The sequence below is a fragment of the Papilio xuthus genome, unplaced genomic scaffold (genome assembly GCF_000836235.2).
Source record: "Papilio xuthus unplaced genomic scaffold, Pxut_1.1 DF827756.1, whole genome shotgun sequence".
In the NCBI taxonomy this organism is placed as follows: domain Eukaryota; kingdom Metazoa; phylum Arthropoda; class Insecta; order Lepidoptera; family Papilionidae; genus Papilio; species Papilio xuthus.
In genome coordinates, this window is record NW_013530893.1 from 4,071,590 (window position 1) to 4,089,776 (window position 18,187).

The following is an 18,187-nucleotide window of genomic DNA, read 5'->3' on the forward strand; positions in this document are numbered from 1 at the left end:
TTTTTTCAATTTTAACTTTTAAATTTATAGCTCAGTCAAAATTAAGTAAAATTAAAGGGATGAAGAAACAATAATGCGTACAGACCTATATAAATAGTAAGAAAAAACGGGATATTATTAGATTATGTGAACATTGGGCCCTGGGTTCAAAGAGCGTCGGTAGCTCAGGGGTCAACACTTGACTTGTAATCTGCAGGTCCTGGGATCGAATCCCGTCATGTACCAATCTGTTTTTCGATTTTCGATTTACATATGTACATTTATCTAACGTTCTTACGGAGAAGGAAAACATTGTGATGCAACCTGCGCATATCTAAGAAGAAATTCAAAGATATGTGTGAAGTCAAACCGCACTGGGCCAACGTGGTTGACTATGGCCTAGTCACCTCTAAGTTAGGGTAGGTTCCGTGCCCCTCAGTGGGGACGTGTGAGCTGATGTTGATGTGAACACTGAGAAGTCAAAAAATCAAACTGATTGCTTGGACACATAGTATAAGTGAAACTTCAATCGACTAGTGAAAAAACGAATCGAAACGGATAAGTGAAAAAACGAATCGCAATGTAAAATTGGCAAAAGTAATCATACCAAAACTTGAAGTTGGACAATCAATCTACCCGTAAAACACTAAGTTAAAATTTTGGTCCAATTTGTTTTGCCACTTATTAGTTGCTATTCGAACATTTTAATAAATGCATTCATAAACATATTTTATGAAACAATAATTTAAATTCAACCCGGAACGATAAAAACATCCATAATCTACTATAAAATTATATAAATAAAAATGAACATTAACAGAATAAAAATAATTCGTATGCATTTTAATTTATTCCAAATAAATAAATAGTCTTTGTGAGATATAATAAAAATAATAGATATAAAATGCCACTGCGGACTTTATAGCATATTAAACGAAATACAATCTTACTAATATAAATGCGAATGTTCAGATGGATGGATGTTTGTACAAAGGTAACTCCAAAACAATAACTACTGCATGAATCACATTGAAATTTGCCATAGATGTAGAACTTTTTTTTCCAGGGAGGAATGCTTTATGCATACTCCGCGCGCCCGGGGTGGGGGGGACACGGTAGTTATGTGGGATTCTCCTCCATAATGGAGGCATACCCAATAAACCCCTCTGTTCCTCCAACGCATCGGGACGGGACCACGGGCACGCATTCGCTCTCGTCCGCGACCCTATAGATGTAGAACCCTGCAAGAACACATAGGCTACTAATTAAGTTTTTTTTTAATAACAAAAATATAATATAGTGTATAGTGTATAATTATAAAGAAATTCACTAATTAAATTAATTTAAAAACAGACAAATATTTATAGGAAAAATGGTCTTGACAGACAGACGGACGGACAACAAAGTGATCATAGGATCACAGAAAAAAAACGAAACCCTTATAGAAGGAAAGAAAAGAAAGGAAAAATACCACCAATTTTTTTTTTATCTTTTTAATCTTGTCCCTTAACTTTTTTCTTAAAATTATTTCGATATTTATGATACATAATATAATTGGAAATTAAAAATAAACTTATGTATGTACAGTAATTAATACAATTTGATAAAAATAATGTTAAAATTCTCGAAAAGGGTATTGTTTTTTACGCGTATATACAGCGTGTGCCAAAATTCAACGATAAATCGGTTCTGGTGTACAGCCAGGTCGATAACTACGTGGGGAAAAATAATTTTAAAAATAAATCCTGAATTTTAGAGCACGTTGTATTTTTTTTATGTATGTAAGTGATTTTTAATAAGCAAAGAATAATTTTATACAGGTATTTATTTGGAATTAACATTTTATCTCTTCTCTATGGATATAAAGTGACCGCATTCAGGTTTGAGCATGACGTCAACTTTTAATATCATCTTATTATGGTCGGCTTGTACTCGGTAGTGACGTAATAGGTGAGCCAACGTTGTTTTCATCGACAAATAGGAGTACGTTTTACCTGGAAATAAAGATTTTTCTAGTATAATAGTGGTGACTTTGGAGTAAACGACTATCTGAATTCGCCAAAATGGCAAAGTGACTGCTGCCCATTTTCAGCCAAAGAAGCCGGGCTAACGGTTTGAATATTTTGAATTCCTATAGGAAGACAAGAAAGAAGGATGGAAGACCAACGAATACAATGTTGCATACCATAACAATTTCTTCTGCCCATTTTAAATGCAGCAAAGGCGTTGGGACTTTGCGGCAGAGTGGCCGGATCCAGCCAGCGTTCGGGCTTGAACTCCTCAGCGTCAGGTCCCCACATGGCGTGTCTATGGACCCCGTACGCGAACATAAGGCAGGTCCGACCAGCGGTTAACGTGTAGTTCTCTGAAAAAAACAAAATGAATGCCTGAAGGAAATGAGACTCAAAGAGAGTATCTTGATGTTAGCTAGCTTTTGTCAGCGACTTCATCTGCGCGGAATTAAAAAAAATAGCGGTAAGTATAGCCTAAAAGTTTAATCAAAAAAAAAACTTAATAATTAGCCTACGTCTTCCAGACTAAGTTCTATATCCTTAATAAATATAATCAAGATTCATTGCGCCATTCGTGAGATACCTTCTAACAAACATCCATCCGTTAGTAGGACACGGAACTTGGGACACTTTCGACGTTGACAAGGGCACGTTCCTGAGCTATCATAATTTAGTTTGACTTTTATCCTCTGGACTTGTTACTTACTTAGTTTGACATTTCTATCAAGCCACCTCGCAGTCATGGGCACAATGGTGTAAACCCGCATAGTTTCCTTCAGCACGGCCTCTAAGTATACCAATTGAGATAAATCTTGCTTAGTCACATCTCTATCGTCATTCCCGAAAATGTCGTATAACCTAAAATTAAGTAATTAAATCAAAATTCAAAGAGAATCATTTAAGACACGTATTTTGATAGACTTAAATTAGACTTACTCTTTGAAAATTCTCTCCTGCACCTTCGGATACGATCCAATCATAACTAAGGTGTACATTAAAACATTAGCAGACGTGTCGTGTCCTGCGACTATCATTGTGTCTACTTGCTCCCTTATCTCCAAGTCGTTAAACGCTCCTTTCTCAATAGATAACTCTAATAGAAGATCCAAAAACGCCTTGAATTTCGTTCCTAAAATTAACACGATATCTTGTACTATGATCAAGAAGAAGTCATGAAAAAATTTGAACGTAACTAATATCTTTTTAATAGAATCTTTAAAACTGACTTCAATTTCAGAACTGTAAATAATTTAAGAAGAATAAGACTGGAAATGTTACTGGCTGAAGGAAGATTTTTTTAGTATAGCATCAACATAAATTGTTGCTCATACAGACCTGTGGATGCTTCTAATCCATTCTTCTTATTGCTTAAGTATGAAGCTTTACGCGTTTTTATAATCTAAAACAAAAAACAAGGCTTTTCATCTCAGTACCAGCATAAAATCTAAACCTTCTTTTACAGGTCAATCGTTTCATCGTCATCAAGTTTACCGTGTTTGACATACTGTGCAATATATCCAGACATCTCTCTTGTTTCTTCTTCAGGCTCGACCAGTTGTATATAAAGTCGCTGCTAAGCCAGAACTTCTGGAACCTCTCCACCAGCACGGTGAGCATCTGCTCCGCCGCGTGCTCATACTGACTGTTCAGAACACTGTTCTCACAGAAATCAACTCCCAGAGCGGTCACTGTTCAAATAAAAGTAAATCAAAATATTAGAAGAAATAAGAAATAACGATTGCGCTCAACAGATGGCGTTGAGCAATACTACCAGTACACTTAGATCGCGGTATCGAAATGTTTTGTTTAAAAGAATTAATCCAAGGAATAAGTAGGTAGTGACTTTATTGCATTTATTAACACACGAAATCAACCTGGATTCTTGAGTACGACCAGAACAATATTTTAATCACTTTGTCGACGTTGTTACCAATTCCACCACCCCCTAAATAACAGGTAATGCTATTAAATTGCAATCGCAATCTTTAGATAGATTTTATTTAAACCAAATGATTTAAAAATACCGTGAATAATTGTAGATTTCTATACATATCAGGCGTTAGTATAGCGTTCAGCAGCTATTTACTTACAGCAGATAGTCTCCAACGCATTCCGTCGCGTGTAAGCCCAGTGATCGAAAGGTCCTTTCCCCGCCTCCGATGCCATATCCCTCACCAGGCGACGGGACTGACTATTAAAAACTCCTTGGAAACCGTGCAACACGAGATGACTGAATGCTGGATTCAACAACTTTCGATGATGCTTCCATTTTGACACTGCAATGTACTTTTTTTATATCATAAGGTGGCAAATAGCGACGTAACCGTTGCCCGTAGACATACGCAATTGCATATGCGTTGCCTACCTTTAGTCGACTAAGGAGAGGATGCACAGAAATAAAATATTTCCATGCATACCCTCATCCGGAAAGTTCACCTCCACTTCCCATCCTTTCCTTATAGGAAAAAGGTTGTAAAGGGAAAGAGGACTAAATTAAGCCTCCGGGACTCACACTCATCAGACGAAACGCGGAATAGCTTCCACTTCACGCCTGTCTTCTGTGTGGTCGTGGTATTTCACCGGGCGAGCCGGGACAATTCGTGCGAAGATATTAAAGCGGGTTCTACCACTGTTAAATAATTTTGTCTTACTGCAATGTACCAATTTGATGTTCAATATGTCCTTCACCAGTGTTCAAATGTTTAAAACACGTGTTCAACTAAACACTATCTAACAATATTTACTTAGGTAGTACTGAACTGTGCTGTGTTTACATACGTGTTGCTGTGATTAACCCTTCCCCGAGCCAGGGTTTAGCAATATTATAGATACTATCCTTTTGTAGACATGCGTTAGCGACAGTCAAATAATCGTCAGGATCTGTCAAAACTGGAAACAAGGAAAACTTAATTATTTCGTGTTACGAAATGAATATAACATTAATAAGACTTGTACGATTACAACACTACAAACAGACGACGTGGTTACGGTGTTTTAAGGTTCCTTATCTCGCAAGAAAGAAAACGGAACCCTTATAGGATCACTTTTTTGTACGTCCGTCTGTCTGTCAATATACTTTTTATATTAGAGAGTAACTTTAACTAACTAAACATCGTAACTAACTTTACCATAAACAATCCGAGGTCCAAAATATATGGATGTCACACCACCCATTCGCAAACTGGTGTACGATAATTCCTTTACAGTGTTCCATAGGGCTAAAAAATTGACAAAATATATAAATACAATTATTTTTGTAATTACAAGCTTTTTGTTAGTTTCATTGGTCCGATTACAAAAGAAACATAACAAAAATGTAAAACATTTTTATTGCTCCATCAAAATGTCACCCGCTTTTGTATTAAAACAAGCTATCGCCCGCGACTCTGTCTGCGCGGTATTAAATAAAAGCATAATTATTCAATAAAGTTTAAATTGACTATGGGACATTTTTATATGGGAAAAAGAAAAAGGCTGCTTTAGGGTTTTTCCGGCAATCATTCGGTTTTTCTCTTTTAAACCTTCCCTTGACCTCCTCGAACATTTCAAGACCAAGATAAGATCCGATTCCAAAATCCGTTCAGCCGTTCTCTAGTTTTAGCGAGACTAACGAACAGGGATTGATTTAAAAAATGAAATAAATATATCTTAAAGATAAAAAGATAAAAAAGATATAGATAGATAGCTATAACACTAATATAACTTACTAATAGTGTTTCCTAAGAAAATGTGTAGATGTCCAATGAGTGGAACCCTACCGGGATGTTCGGGGGGTTCCAAACGTGATGTCACACACCATCCCCATACCCAGTACAATGCGAACACGATTAAAGATAATATTAACAGCAACATCACAAATCTCACTGGAACAAAGTATCTCTATTAATCCAAATAATTTTTAGAAGCGAAAAAATATTCAACCACCTTCTAAGATTTAATTTAAGAATCACTAGAAATTTATTTTATTAACTCCGTATTTTCAACCACCAAAAACCTAATTACTCATATGTCAATCTACGTATAATAAACATCTATAAGGCCATCAATTATCCCTACGTAGGGTCGGCACATGAACTCCATACATCTCTATCAACTCATCTGAATCCACTCCCTTCGTACTAATATCCTCACACAATCCATACTTTCTCCGGTCTTCCTTTACTTTTGTGAAATGACATATAATTTTATTACTTTTCTATTTGTGTTATCTTACCGCATAACATGTCCAAACCACGATAACATAATTTCTTGATCACTGGCACTACTTTCAAACTTAATCTCGTATTCCACACAAAAAATAAAAAAAATAAAAAATTATTTACCTCACATCAGCTATAAGAACGAATACCAAAAACACTATAATTATGAGTCACTTAAAGTCGATTAGTTATATTAATAAGTAATCGAGCGACTTTATAGTCTGGGTATACGGAAGAGCATGTGTCCATTTTATTACTAACTAGTTTCCCGCGACTCCGTCCGCATGGATATAAAAAAAATATTAGCCTATGTGTTATTCCAGCATGTACCAAATTACAGCAAAAATCTATGCAGCCATTCTGGAAATAGCTTTCTAATAAACATTCAAACATTACGAATGTTACATTGTCATATGTATTATATTAGCTGTCGCCCGTGACTCCGTCTGCGCGAAATTAGAAAAATATTTAATTACTTGTCTATGTGTTCTTCCATACTATGTTCTACATCTGTGCCAAGTTTCAGCGAGATTCATTCTGCCTTTTATATGGGAAAAATAAAAGGGCTGTTTTCAGGGTTTCCCCGGCAATTATTCGTATTTTTCTCATCTTCTAAACCTTTGCTAGAACTCCACGAACATTTCAAGACCAAGATAAGATAAATCCGTTCAACCGTTCTCAAGTTTTAGCGAGACTAAAGAACAGCAATAGATTTTGCTATATTATTAAACTAGCGGGAAACCTGGGAAGGGACTTGTTATAGTTGTGTTTAAAAGTGCAAACTTTCAACTGTTTAGAACGTTCCAGAACAAATTTAAAAACGCATTGACTCGCAAAAATTGGAAGTAATCATGCAGCTACGTCTTATCTTTACTTAGGAGACCTCAAAGCTAACCTAATACCATTCTAGATCCTTGGATATCAAAATACAATCTTACTTCTTACTAATATTAAAAATGCGAAAGTTTAGATGGATGGATATTTGTTTGAAGGTATCTCCACAACGGCTGCATGGATCTCGATGAAACTAAGCACATATATAGAACATAATCTGGAAGATCACATAAGCTACTATTATTTTTTTCGATTACGCGCGGACGGAGTTGTGGGCGACCGCTAGTTTAAAATTATTTCAAAATGTTAAAGGTCAATGTGATCTGCACAGGAACAATTCCGAGACGGTCCGCTAGTAAAAATAAATAAATAAATTAATCATTTAAATTTAAATTTCAAATTCTTCCATTTATAATACTAGGTTTCGCTCGCGTCTCCGTCTGCGCGATATTATAAAAATAAACTTTGTAAGTAACCTATGTATTCTTCTAGACTACATTCTACTTCTATGACAAATTTCATCAAGATCCGTTGAGCCGTTCCAGAGACACTTTCAAACAAACATCAATCTATTTTTATATTACTAGTTGTCGCCCGCAAATCCGTCTGTGCGGAACTAAAAGAAAAACTAAATTAGTAGCCTATGTTTTCTCCCAGACTATGTTCTACTTCTATGCCAAAGCAAGATCCATGCAGTCGTGTTGCAGGTACCTTCTAACATCCATACATCAATCTAGACATTCGCATTTATAATATTAGTAAGATATTAATATTTGAAACAAGTTTCGTTTTTTGCTAATCATTTCAATGGAGGTTGTCTGGCTCTTATTAATTATGCTATAATTTAATACGTTGCATTGAATGCATTGCATACATTTTGATTTGAAACACACACACACATACACTCACATTCATACACATATCAGTGGTAGAGCCCGCTTTAACATCTTCGCACGAATTGTCCCGGCTCGCCCGGCGAAATACCACGACCACACAGAAGACAGGCGTGAAGTGGAAGCAATTCCTCGTTTCGTCTGAAGAGTGTGCGTCCCGGAGACCTAATTTAGTCCTCTTTCCCTTCCCGTCCTTTTTCTTATAAAGAAAGGATGGGAAGTAGAAGTGGACTTTCCGGATGAGAAGATGCATGGGAAGGGAAAATACTTTCTTTCTGTGCATCTTCTTTTCCGTCGAATAAAGGTAGGCAACGCATATGCAATTGCGTATGTCTATGGGCAACGGTCACTTCGCTATTTCAGCGATTTCAGGTGGCCGCTCGCTCGTTTGCCACCTTATGATATAAAAAAAGAAGGAAAAATCTTACTAATATTATAAATGGGAAAGTTAAGATGGATGGATCGATGTATGGTTGAAGATATCTTCGTAATGGCTCATCGGATTTTAATGAAATTTAACACATACGTAGAACATAATCGGGAAGAACATATAGGCTACATAATTATGAATTTAATTCAAATTGATTGAATCAAAACTTGATAAAGGATTTTTCAAGAAAACACGATGTTTCACGTTTCTTAATAATTATATTCAGCATTAAGTACATTAATAATTATTCGTTACATGTCAACTTTATCTTACTACTGATATTACAAATTAAAACTAAATCGCCACACGAAACATTTTTCTGGAATTTCGAAAAAAAATAATGGCAACATTGTCCTGTGCAAATGCTTCCTCATTGGTCAGACGACACTGTCAAGATGAGATTGTGCAAACGCCGGTCTATCATTGGGCAGATGACACTGTCAAGATGAGATTGTGCAAACGGCGTTCTATCATTGGGCAGATGACACTGTCAAGATGCGATTGTGCAAATGCCGATCCATCATTGGTCAGATGACGTTGTCAAGATGACATTGTTTAGTTTACATATTTTCCGACAATCATAAGAATTATGTAAAATTATAGTCTGACAAGAATGTTGTAGCACTTTTTTGGTTGTAATTGAATGTAACTTATATCCATCAGGAATAATAAAAGTGTCAGTCTTTAAATGTGTTACGGCTTTTTTAATTTACATTTCATCTCTTCTCTATGGATATTAAGTGACCGTATTCAGGTTTGAGCATGACGTCAAGCTTTAATATCATCTTATTATGGTCGGCTTGTACTCGGTAGTGACGTAATAGGTGAGCCAACGTTGTTTTCATCGACGAATAGGCGTACGTTTTACCTGGAAATAAAGATTTTTCTAGTATAATAGTGGTGACTTTGGAGTAAACGACTATCTGAATTCGCCAAAATGGCAAAGTGACCGCTGCCCATATTCAGCTAAAGAATCCGAGCTAACGATTTGAATGTTTCGAATTCCTATTGGAGACAAGAAAGGATGGAAGAGTAACTAAAATAATGTTGCATACCAATGCAGATTCTTCTGCCCATATTAAATGCAGCAAAGGCGTTGGGACAATGCGGCAGAGTGGCCGGTTCCAGCCAGCGTTCGGGCTTGAACTCCTCAGCGTCAGGTCCCCACATGGCGTGTCTATGGACCCCGTACACAAACATAAGGCAAGTCCGACCAGCGGTTAACGTGTAGTTCTCTGAAAAAAAAATGAATGACTGAAAGAGTGTAGCTTGATGTTTCGTTAAAATCAATGGGAATGAGAGAATATAACAAGCTAGCTTTAGTCCGCGATTTCATCTGCGCGGAATTAAAACAAAGAAGTTGTTGCCCGCGACTCTATACCAGCGAATTTAAGAAAAATAAAAAGTAACCTATGTCTTACAGACTACGTTCTATCAATAGTCTCTATGCCAAATCTTATCGAGATCCATTGAGCTGCCCTGGAGATAACTTCTTATATCTATCCGTCCGTCTATTACGACAGTACTACGGATCTTGGGACACTTTTTTGACGTTGACAGGGAGGGCGTTAATGTTCGACTTATGTTCACCGGGCCAGAAAGCCTTGTAGATCTATAACTAACAGTGTTTTAAAATTTACCTTGACATTCAATACAACTTACTTAGCTTAACATTTCTATCAAGCCACCTCGCAGTCACGGGCACAATGGGGTAAACCCGCATAGTTTCCTTCAGCACGGCCTCTAAGTATACCAATTGAGATAAATCTTGCTTAGTCACATCTCTATCGTCGTTCCCGAAAATGTCGTATAACCTAAAATTAAGTAATTCATTTCAAAATGACGTAAATATAAAAGAGAATCATTTAAGACACGTATTTTGATAATCTTGATCTGCACTTACTCTTCGAAAATTCTCTCCTGCACCTTCGGATACGATCCAATCATAACTAAGGTGAACATTAAAACATTAGCAGACGTGTCGTGTCCTGCGACTATCATTGTGTCTACTTGCTCCCTTATCTCCAAGTCGTTAAACGCTCCTTTCTCAATAGATAACTCTAATAGAAGATCCAAAAACGTCTTGAATTTCGTTCCTAAAATTAACACGAGATCTTGTACTATGATCAAGAAGAAGTCATGAAAAAATTTGAACGTAACTAATATATTTTTAATAGAATCTTTAAAACTGACTTCAGTTTCCGAACTTTAAATAATTTAAGAAGAATAAGACTGTAAATATTACTGGCTGAAGAAAGATATTTTTAATATCGCAAAAGTGGAGCTTAAAAAAATGTTCGTACAACATCATAAATTGTTGCTCATACAGACCTGTTGATGCTTCTAATCCATTCTTCTTATTGCTTAAGTATGAAGCTTTACGTGTTCTTAGAACCTAAAACAAAAAAAACAAGGCTTTTCATCTTAGTATCCAGCATAAATACTAAACATACGTTTTAAAACTCAGTACATCAAGTTTACCGTGTTTGACATATTGTGCAAAATCTCCAGACATCTCTCTTGTTTCTTCTTCAGGCTAGACCAGTTGTATAAAAAGTCGCTGTGAAGCCAGACCTTCTGGAACCTCTCCACCAGCACATTGAACATCTGCTCCGCCGCGTGCTCATACTGACTGTTCAGAACACTGTTCTCACAGAAATCAACTCCCAGAGCGGTCACTGTTCAAATAAAAGTACAACAAAACATTAGAGGAATTAAGAAATAACGGTTGCGCCCAACAGATGACGTTGAACATATTAACAGTACACTTAGATCGCGGTATTGAGATGTTTTGTTTAAATTAACTAATAAATGTAGTCCAAGAGATAAATAATAGTACCCGACTGTCTTGTATGCATAATACGAGATTTCCTAAGTGACCGCACGTTCCGCTACCGCGTTGAGGGAATATGTTATCAATCGCACCCCGTTCGAGCCGGGATGCCTCAAGGGTCAGCGTTAGGGCCGGTCCTATTTACTCTCTACACCAATGATATACCGCGGGTACATGGTGTAGAACTAGCATTATTTGCCAATGACACCTGTATTTACACGTTTGGTCGTAAGCCCGAAGCTATTTGTCGACGCCTTCAGACTGCAGCCAACACCCCTGGTGCCTGGTTTCGGAAATGGAGGATCGAAATAAACCTTACCAAAAGCGCGGCTCTCTACTTTTCCCGCCGCAAAGTGACTCGTCTTCCATCCGTCACACTCATGGACAGCCCAATACCATGGGAAGACAAAGTTAAATACTTAGGTGTCATCCTGGACTCTAAACTCAACTTCTCCGCACATGTAACCCGGGTTAGAAACCGCGCGGCTTTTATATTAGGTCGTCTTTCCGCATTACTTAAATCAGTAGTACGTCCCGTCATGACGTATGCTAATCCGGCATTCGCGCATATAGCTCCGAAACAAATACATCGACTTCAGGTGATTCAGAACAGATTTTTACGTAGAGCCACGGGAGCCCCGTGGTACATGCGCAACAGTGATCTGCACATAGACCTGGACTTGTCCACCATAGCCCAGCACCTGAAGTTGGCGTCGCGTAGTTATTTTGACTCCGCCGTCGGGCATCCTAATCCGCTAGTTGTAGGTGCCGTCACCTACAATCCAATCGCGCTCGGTAAATTTCGCCTTGATTATCGTAGACCTAGGCACGTCCTCGACTTTCAAGATGACGCAACTACCATCGCTCAGGCTAGGGTTAAAAAACTTAGCAGTCACACCACACATCCCAGTCGCTGCCGGCTACGGCAATCATTCTCGCGATATGGCCTCATAGCAGGCAGATTTTCACTTGTCAATGATAGAAGCGTAGCTGGAGTTTCTTCCGCCACTTCTTCTCCCAGCGCTAACGCTTTCCGAAGTGGTAGTAACATTAGATGCATCAGCGCTAATAATAATCAGACAACAGCAACCGAACAAGCCGAGGTTCGGCCCCCTCGGGCACCCTTGAATCGGAATGCTAAACGCGTATCGAGTGACAGCCCAAGTCGAGGTCCCCTCTCGGGGCCCTTGAGCTCCGAAGCGACCTAAGAGCTCGGCGGCCTCCCAATCCGGTAATAATAACGAAGTAACGGCCCGAGCCGAGGTTCCTGAGGGAGCCCTCGAGCTTAGTTACTCTTAAACGAGGTTTAGGCTAGGTGCCATCTGCGCTCGGCCACCTCAAGCCCTGTGAAGCTGTAAATGCCTCTTCAAAAAAAGATAAGTAGGCTTTAAAATATGTATGATTGTAAAAAAAACAAACGCTGAAAGAAAATCTTAAGATCGGTCCGACTAAATAGATCATGCTGTTAAACTGTAATCGCAATCTTTAGATAGATTTAATTTAAATCAAATGATTTATAAATACCGTCAATAAGTGTAGATTTCTGTAAAAATCAGGCGTTAGTGTAGCATTCAGCAACTATTTACTTACAGCAGATAGTCTCCAACGCATTCCGTCGCGTGTAAGCCCAATGATCGAAAGGTCCCTTCCCAGCTTCCGATGCCATGTCTCTAACTAGACGACGGGACTGACTGTTAAAAACTCCCTGGAAACCGTCCAGCACAAGCTGACTGAACGCTGGGTTCAGTAACTTTCGATGATGCCTCCATATTGGTACTGCAATGTATAAAAAAGAAATCGGAACACTGCGACAGCTATCGCTTAGTATTTGTCAAGTACCAGGTGAAGTTGTTCTAATTACACATGTGTGAATAAATCTGTCTATTAATTTCCCTGGTACAATGCACTAGTAGACGCCCTCGACTTCTTTAGCGCAGAATTAAACAAAAGTAGTCTGCAATATGCCCGCGACATCAGTTACATTCCCTTCAAAATCGGTCCAGCCGTTCCGGAGTTACTCGCAATAACGCAGCCTTACGGACAGACAGATAGATGGACAAAAGTTTTTATAGGTTATGCTAAAGGTTACATTTCATTTTTAAAAAGGAATTCTGTAATTTACATCTATACTAATATTATAAGCAAATGTTTGGATGGATGGATGCTTGTTTGTATGTGCCTCCAGAACGTCTGCATGGGCCTGGTTGAAATTTAGTATAGATATAGAACACTATCTGAAAGAACACACATTACTTAGTTTTTATTAACGAAGTCGCGAGGATAAGCTAGTGTTATCATAATTTACACAGAATATAGTATGAATTACAATCATTTACATACGTGTTCCAGTGACTAAACCTTCCCCGAGCCAGGGTTTAGCAAAATTATAGAAGTTATCCTTTTGTAAACAAGCGTTGGCGACAGTTAAATAATCGTCAGGGTCTGTCAAAACTGGAAACAAAGAAAACTTAATTATTTCGTGTTATGAAATGAAAATATCTGTAACGTGAATAATCAAATAACAAAATCCTATCAACTAATTTCTACTAAAGTTTTACTGATACGTATAGTATAATACGATCCCAACTTAATGGAGGTTCGCAGCTTGCGCTCTCAACGATAGTTGTGCCATTACAAACGTGTGAACTAAGTCATAAATCGTTTTATTAGATCTCCCGCTCATACTTATAGGCATTTCGGAACTCTCACTCTCAATTTTAGTATTTTGCGTAACAACGAAGAAGTGTTTTGTCGATAGAAAATAGAATGTAACCGAGAAAAGGTTAAGGAAATAATGCATAATTAACTGCGCTGCATCCTAGAGGTATCTCTTTATCGATAACGCGTTGTGCGCTTTCTTTTTATAAAATTCATTTTTGTTATTTTTAATTATTCCCCACAAAAGGCAGCCTAATTAAGTTTTTTTATATAACATTGAATTCTATTGAACACACTATGTTCTATATGTATGCCAAATTTCATCGAGATCCGTTCAACTGTTCCATAGATACCTTCAAACAAACATCCATCCATCTAAACATTCGCATTTATAATATTAATAAGACTAGTACGATTACAACACTTCTACAAACAGACGACGTGGTTACGGTGGTTTAAGGTTCCTTATCTCGCAAGAAAGAAAACGGAACCCTTATAGGATCACTTTTTTGTACGTCCGTCTGTCTGTCAATATACTTTTTATATTAGAGAGTAACTTTAACTAACTAAACATCGTAACTAACTTTACCATAAACAATCCGAGGTCCAAGATAAATGGATGTCACACCACCCATTCGCAAACTGGTGTACGATAATTCCTTTGCAGTGTTCCATAGGGCTAAAAAATTGAAAAAATATATAAATACAATTATTTTTGTAATTACAAGCTTTTTGTTAGTTTCATTTGTCCCAATTACAAAAGAAACATAACAAAAATGTAAAACATTTTTATTGCTCCATCAAAATGTCACCCGCTTTTATATTAAAACAAGCTATCGCCCGCGACTCTGTCTGCGCGGTATTAAATAAAAGCATAATTATTCAATAAAGTTTAAATTGACTATGGGACATTTTTATATGGGAAAAAGAAAAAGGCTGTTTTAGGGGTTTTCCGGCAATCATTCGGTTTTTCTCTTTTAAACCTTCCCTTGACCTCCTCGAACATTTCAAGACCAAGATAAGATCCGATTCCAAAATCCGTTCAGCCGTTCTCTAGTTTTAGCGAGACTAACGAACAGGGATTGATTTAAATAATGAAATAAATATATCTAAAAGATGAAAAGATAAAAAAGATATAGATAGATAGCTATAACACTAATATAACTTACTAGTAGAGTTTCCTAAGAAAATGTGTAGATGTCCAATGAGTGGAACCCTACCGGGATGTTCGGGGGGTTCCAAACGTGATGTCACACACCATCCCCATACCCAGTACAATGCGAACACGATTAAAGATAATATTAACAGCAACATCACAAATCTCACTGGAACAAAGTATCTCTATTAATCCAAATAATTTTTAGAAGCGAAAAAATATTCAACCACCTTCTAAGATTTAATTTAAGAATCACTAGAAATTTATTTTATTAACTCCGTATTTTCAACCACCAAAAACCTAATTACTCATATGTCAATCTACGTATAATAAACATCTATAAGGCCATCAATTATCCCTACGTAGGGTCGGCACATGAACTCCATACATCACTATCAACTCATATCTGAATCCACTCCCTTTGTACTAATATCCTCACACAATCCATACAAGAGTGGTAGAACCCGCTTTAACATCTTCGCACGAATTGGCCAGGTTCGCCCGGCGAAATACCACCACCACACTGAAGACAGGCGTGAAGTGGAAGCAATTCCGCGTTTCGTCTGATGAGTGTGCGTCCCAGAGGCCTAATTTAATCCTCTTTCCCTTCCCACCCTTTTCTTATAAGGAAAGGATGGGAAGTGAAAGTGGACTTTCCGGATGAGAGGATGCATGGAAAGGGAAAATATTTTCTTTCTGTGCATCCTCTCCTCCGTCGATGAAAGGTAGGCAACGCATATGCAATTGCGTATGTCTATAGGCAACGGTCACTTCGCTACATCAGCGATTTCAGGTGGCCGCTCGCTCGTTTGCCACCTAATGATATAAAAAACTTTCTTCGGTCTTCCTTTACTTTTGTGAAATGACATATAATTTTATTACTTTTCTATTTGTGTTATCTTACCACATAACATGTCCAAACCACGATAACATAATTTCTCGATCAATGGCACTAATTTCAAACTTACTCATATTCCACAATAATAAGAGATAAATATAATTTTATTTAAAAATTAAATGATTTACCTCACATCAGCTACAAAAACGAATACCAAAAACACTACAATTATGAGTTACTTAAAGTCGATTAGTTATCTTAATAAGTAATCGAGCGACTTTATAGTATGGGGTTACGGAAGAGCACGTGTCGGTTTTATTACTAACTAGTTGCTTAATTGACGGAGGCGCCGTCAAATTAATTATTCAATTAAATTTAAATTTCAAATTCTTCCATTTATAATACTAGGTGTCGCTCGCGTCTCCGTCTGCGCGATATTATAAAAATAAACTTTGTAAGTAACCTATGTATTCTTCCAGGCTACATTCTACTTCTATGACAAAATTCATCAAGATCCGTTGAGCCGTTCCAGAGACACTTTCAAACAAACATCAATCTATTTTTTATATTACTAGTTGTCGCCCGCAAATCCGTCTGTGCGGAACTAAAAGAAAAACTAAATTATTAGCATATGTTTTCTCCCAGGCTATGTTCTACTTCTATGCCAAAGCAAGATCCATGCAGTCGTGTTGCAGATACCTTCTAACATCCATACATCAATCTAGACATTCGCATTTATAATATTAGTAAGATATTAGTATTTTAAAAAAAAGTTTCGTTTTTTGCTAATCATTTCAATGGAGGTTGTCTGGCTCTTTTTAATTATGCTATAATTAAATACGTTACATTGCATGCATTGGATACATTTTGATTTGATACACACATCCATACATACCAACACACACTCACAGTCATACACACATCCACTAGCGGCTTTATTTTTTTTCTAAACTAAAAAGTATAAAATCATTGAGGATTGTGTTCAAAAATTATTATTATTCTGTACAAATTTGTAAGAAAGCTGTAGATTTTTTGGAAAAAAATGAAATAAATACAGTAGAACGCCGATTATCCGAACGCCGATTGATTCCGATTTGTTATTTGAATAATCTACTAATGACATTCGTTGCAACAAACTTAAAATAAAAGGTTTTAACAGTGGTAGAGCCCGCTTTAACATCTTCGCACGAATTGGCCCGGCTTGCCCGGCGAAATACCACGACCACACAGAAGACAGGCGTGAAGTGGAAGCAATTCCTCGTTTCGTCTGATGAGTGTGCGTCCCGGAGGCCTTATTTAGTTCTCTTTCCCTTCCCATCCTATTTCTTACAAGGAAAGGATGGGAAGTGGAAGTGGACTTTCCGGATGAGAGGATGCATGGAAAGGGAAAATATATTCTTTCTGTGCATCCTTTCCTCCGTCGATTAAAGGTAGGCAACGCATATGCAATTGCGTATGTCTATGGGCAAGGGCCCCTTCGCTATTTCGGCGATTTCAGGTGACCGCTCGCTCGTTTGACACCTTATGATATATGAAAAAGGGTGGGAAAGGAAAGAGGACTAAATTAGGCCTTCGGGACGTACACTCATCAGAGGAAACGCGGAATTGCTTCCACTTCACGCCTATCTTCTGTGTGGTCGTGGTATTTCACCGGGCGAACCGGGCCAATTCATGCGAAGATGTTAAAGCGGGTTCTACCACTGTTACAATCTGGAAGAACACATAGGCTACATAATTATGAATTTAATTCAAATTGATTGAATCAAAAATTGATACCGATAATGGATTTTTCAAGAAAACACGATGTTTTACATTTCTTTATAATTATATTCAGCATAAAGTACATTAATAATTATTCGTTACATGTCAACTTTATCTTACAACTGATATTACAAATTAAAACTAAATCGCCACACGATTTTTTCTGGAATTTCGAAAATAAAATAATGGCAGCATCGTCCTGTGCAAATAAAGCTCCATCCATTGATCAGATGACGCTGTCAAGATGAGATTGTGCAAACGCCGCTTCATCATTGGTCAGATGACACTGTCAAGTTGCGATTGTGCAAATGCCGCTCCATCATTGGTCAGATGACACTGTCAAGATGCGATTGTGCAAATGACGATCCATCATTGGTCAGATGACACTGTCAAGATGAGATTGTGCAAATGCCGCTTCATCATTGGTCAGATGACACTGTCAAGATGAGATTGTGCAAATGCCGCTTCATCATTGGTCAGATGACGTTGTCAAGATGACATTGTTTAGTTTACATATTTTCCGACAATCATAAGAATTATGTAAAATTATAGTCTGACAAGAATGTTGTAGCACTTTTTTGGTTGTAATTGAAT

The 18,187-nt window shown here is 37.5% G+C and overlaps 2 protein-coding genes across 4 annotated transcripts; both read right to left on the reverse strand.

The window, feature by feature from the left end:
* Window positions 1-1,505: 1,505 nt before the first annotated feature.
* On the reverse strand, window positions 1,506-6,347 carry LOC106116451 (cytochrome P450 4C1-like). The gene is given in 11 exon segments (NM_001312202.1): window positions 1,506-1,973; window positions 2,165-2,344; window positions 2,698-2,849; window positions 2,928-3,120; window positions 3,327-3,390; window positions 3,483-3,679; window positions 4,082-4,267; window positions 4,770-4,880; window positions 5,120-5,209; window positions 5,699-5,854; window positions 6,314-6,347. Coding segments are annotated over 10 exon segments (1,470 nt in total). The 5' UTR covers window positions 5,844-5,854; window positions 6,314-6,347; the 3' UTR covers window positions 1,506-1,821.
* A 2,255-nt stretch (window positions 6,348-8,602) lies between these two features.
* On the reverse strand, window positions 8,603-16,085 carry LOC106116449 (cytochrome P450 4g15-like). Of its 3 annotated transcripts, none has more exons than XM_013310295.1 (11): window positions 16,021-16,085; window positions 15,008-15,163; window positions 14,428-14,517; window positions 13,521-13,631; window positions 12,771-12,956; window positions 10,829-11,025; window positions 10,679-10,742; window positions 10,251-10,443; window positions 10,010-10,161; window positions 9,403-9,582; window positions 8,603-9,215 (listed from the first exon to the last, which is right to left on the reverse strand). In XM_013310295.1, the coding sequence occupies exons 2-11, from the start codon at window positions 15,150-15,152 to the stop codon at window positions 9,064-9,066; spliced, it is 1,470 nt and encodes a 489-aa protein (XP_013165749.1). In that variant the 5' UTR covers window positions 15,153-15,163; window positions 16,021-16,085; the 3' UTR covers window positions 8,603-9,063. The 3 variants fall into 3 exon arrangements, with proteins under 3 accessions (XP_013165749.1, XP_013165748.1, XP_013165750.1); XM_013310294.1 differs by lacking the exon at window positions 16,021-16,085 and adding an exon at window positions 15,899-15,930; XM_013310296.1 differs by lacking the exons at window positions 13,521-13,631; window positions 16,021-16,085 and adding an exon at window positions 15,899-15,930.
* Window positions 16,086-18,187: the final 2,102 nt, after the last annotated feature.

Excerpts from the sequence above, each read along its gene's own strand:
- LOC106116449 (XM_013310294.1), bottom strand. Across the intron at positions 14,518-15,007 it reads TTTCTTAGGAAACTCTACTA|CCCTATGGAACACTGCAAAG; the intron begins GTAAGTTATATT and ends TCAATTTTTTAG. Across the intron at positions 10,743-10,828 it reads TGCACAATATGTCAAACACG|GTTCTAAGAACACGTAAAGC; the intron begins GTAAACTTGATG and ends TTTTTGTTTTAG.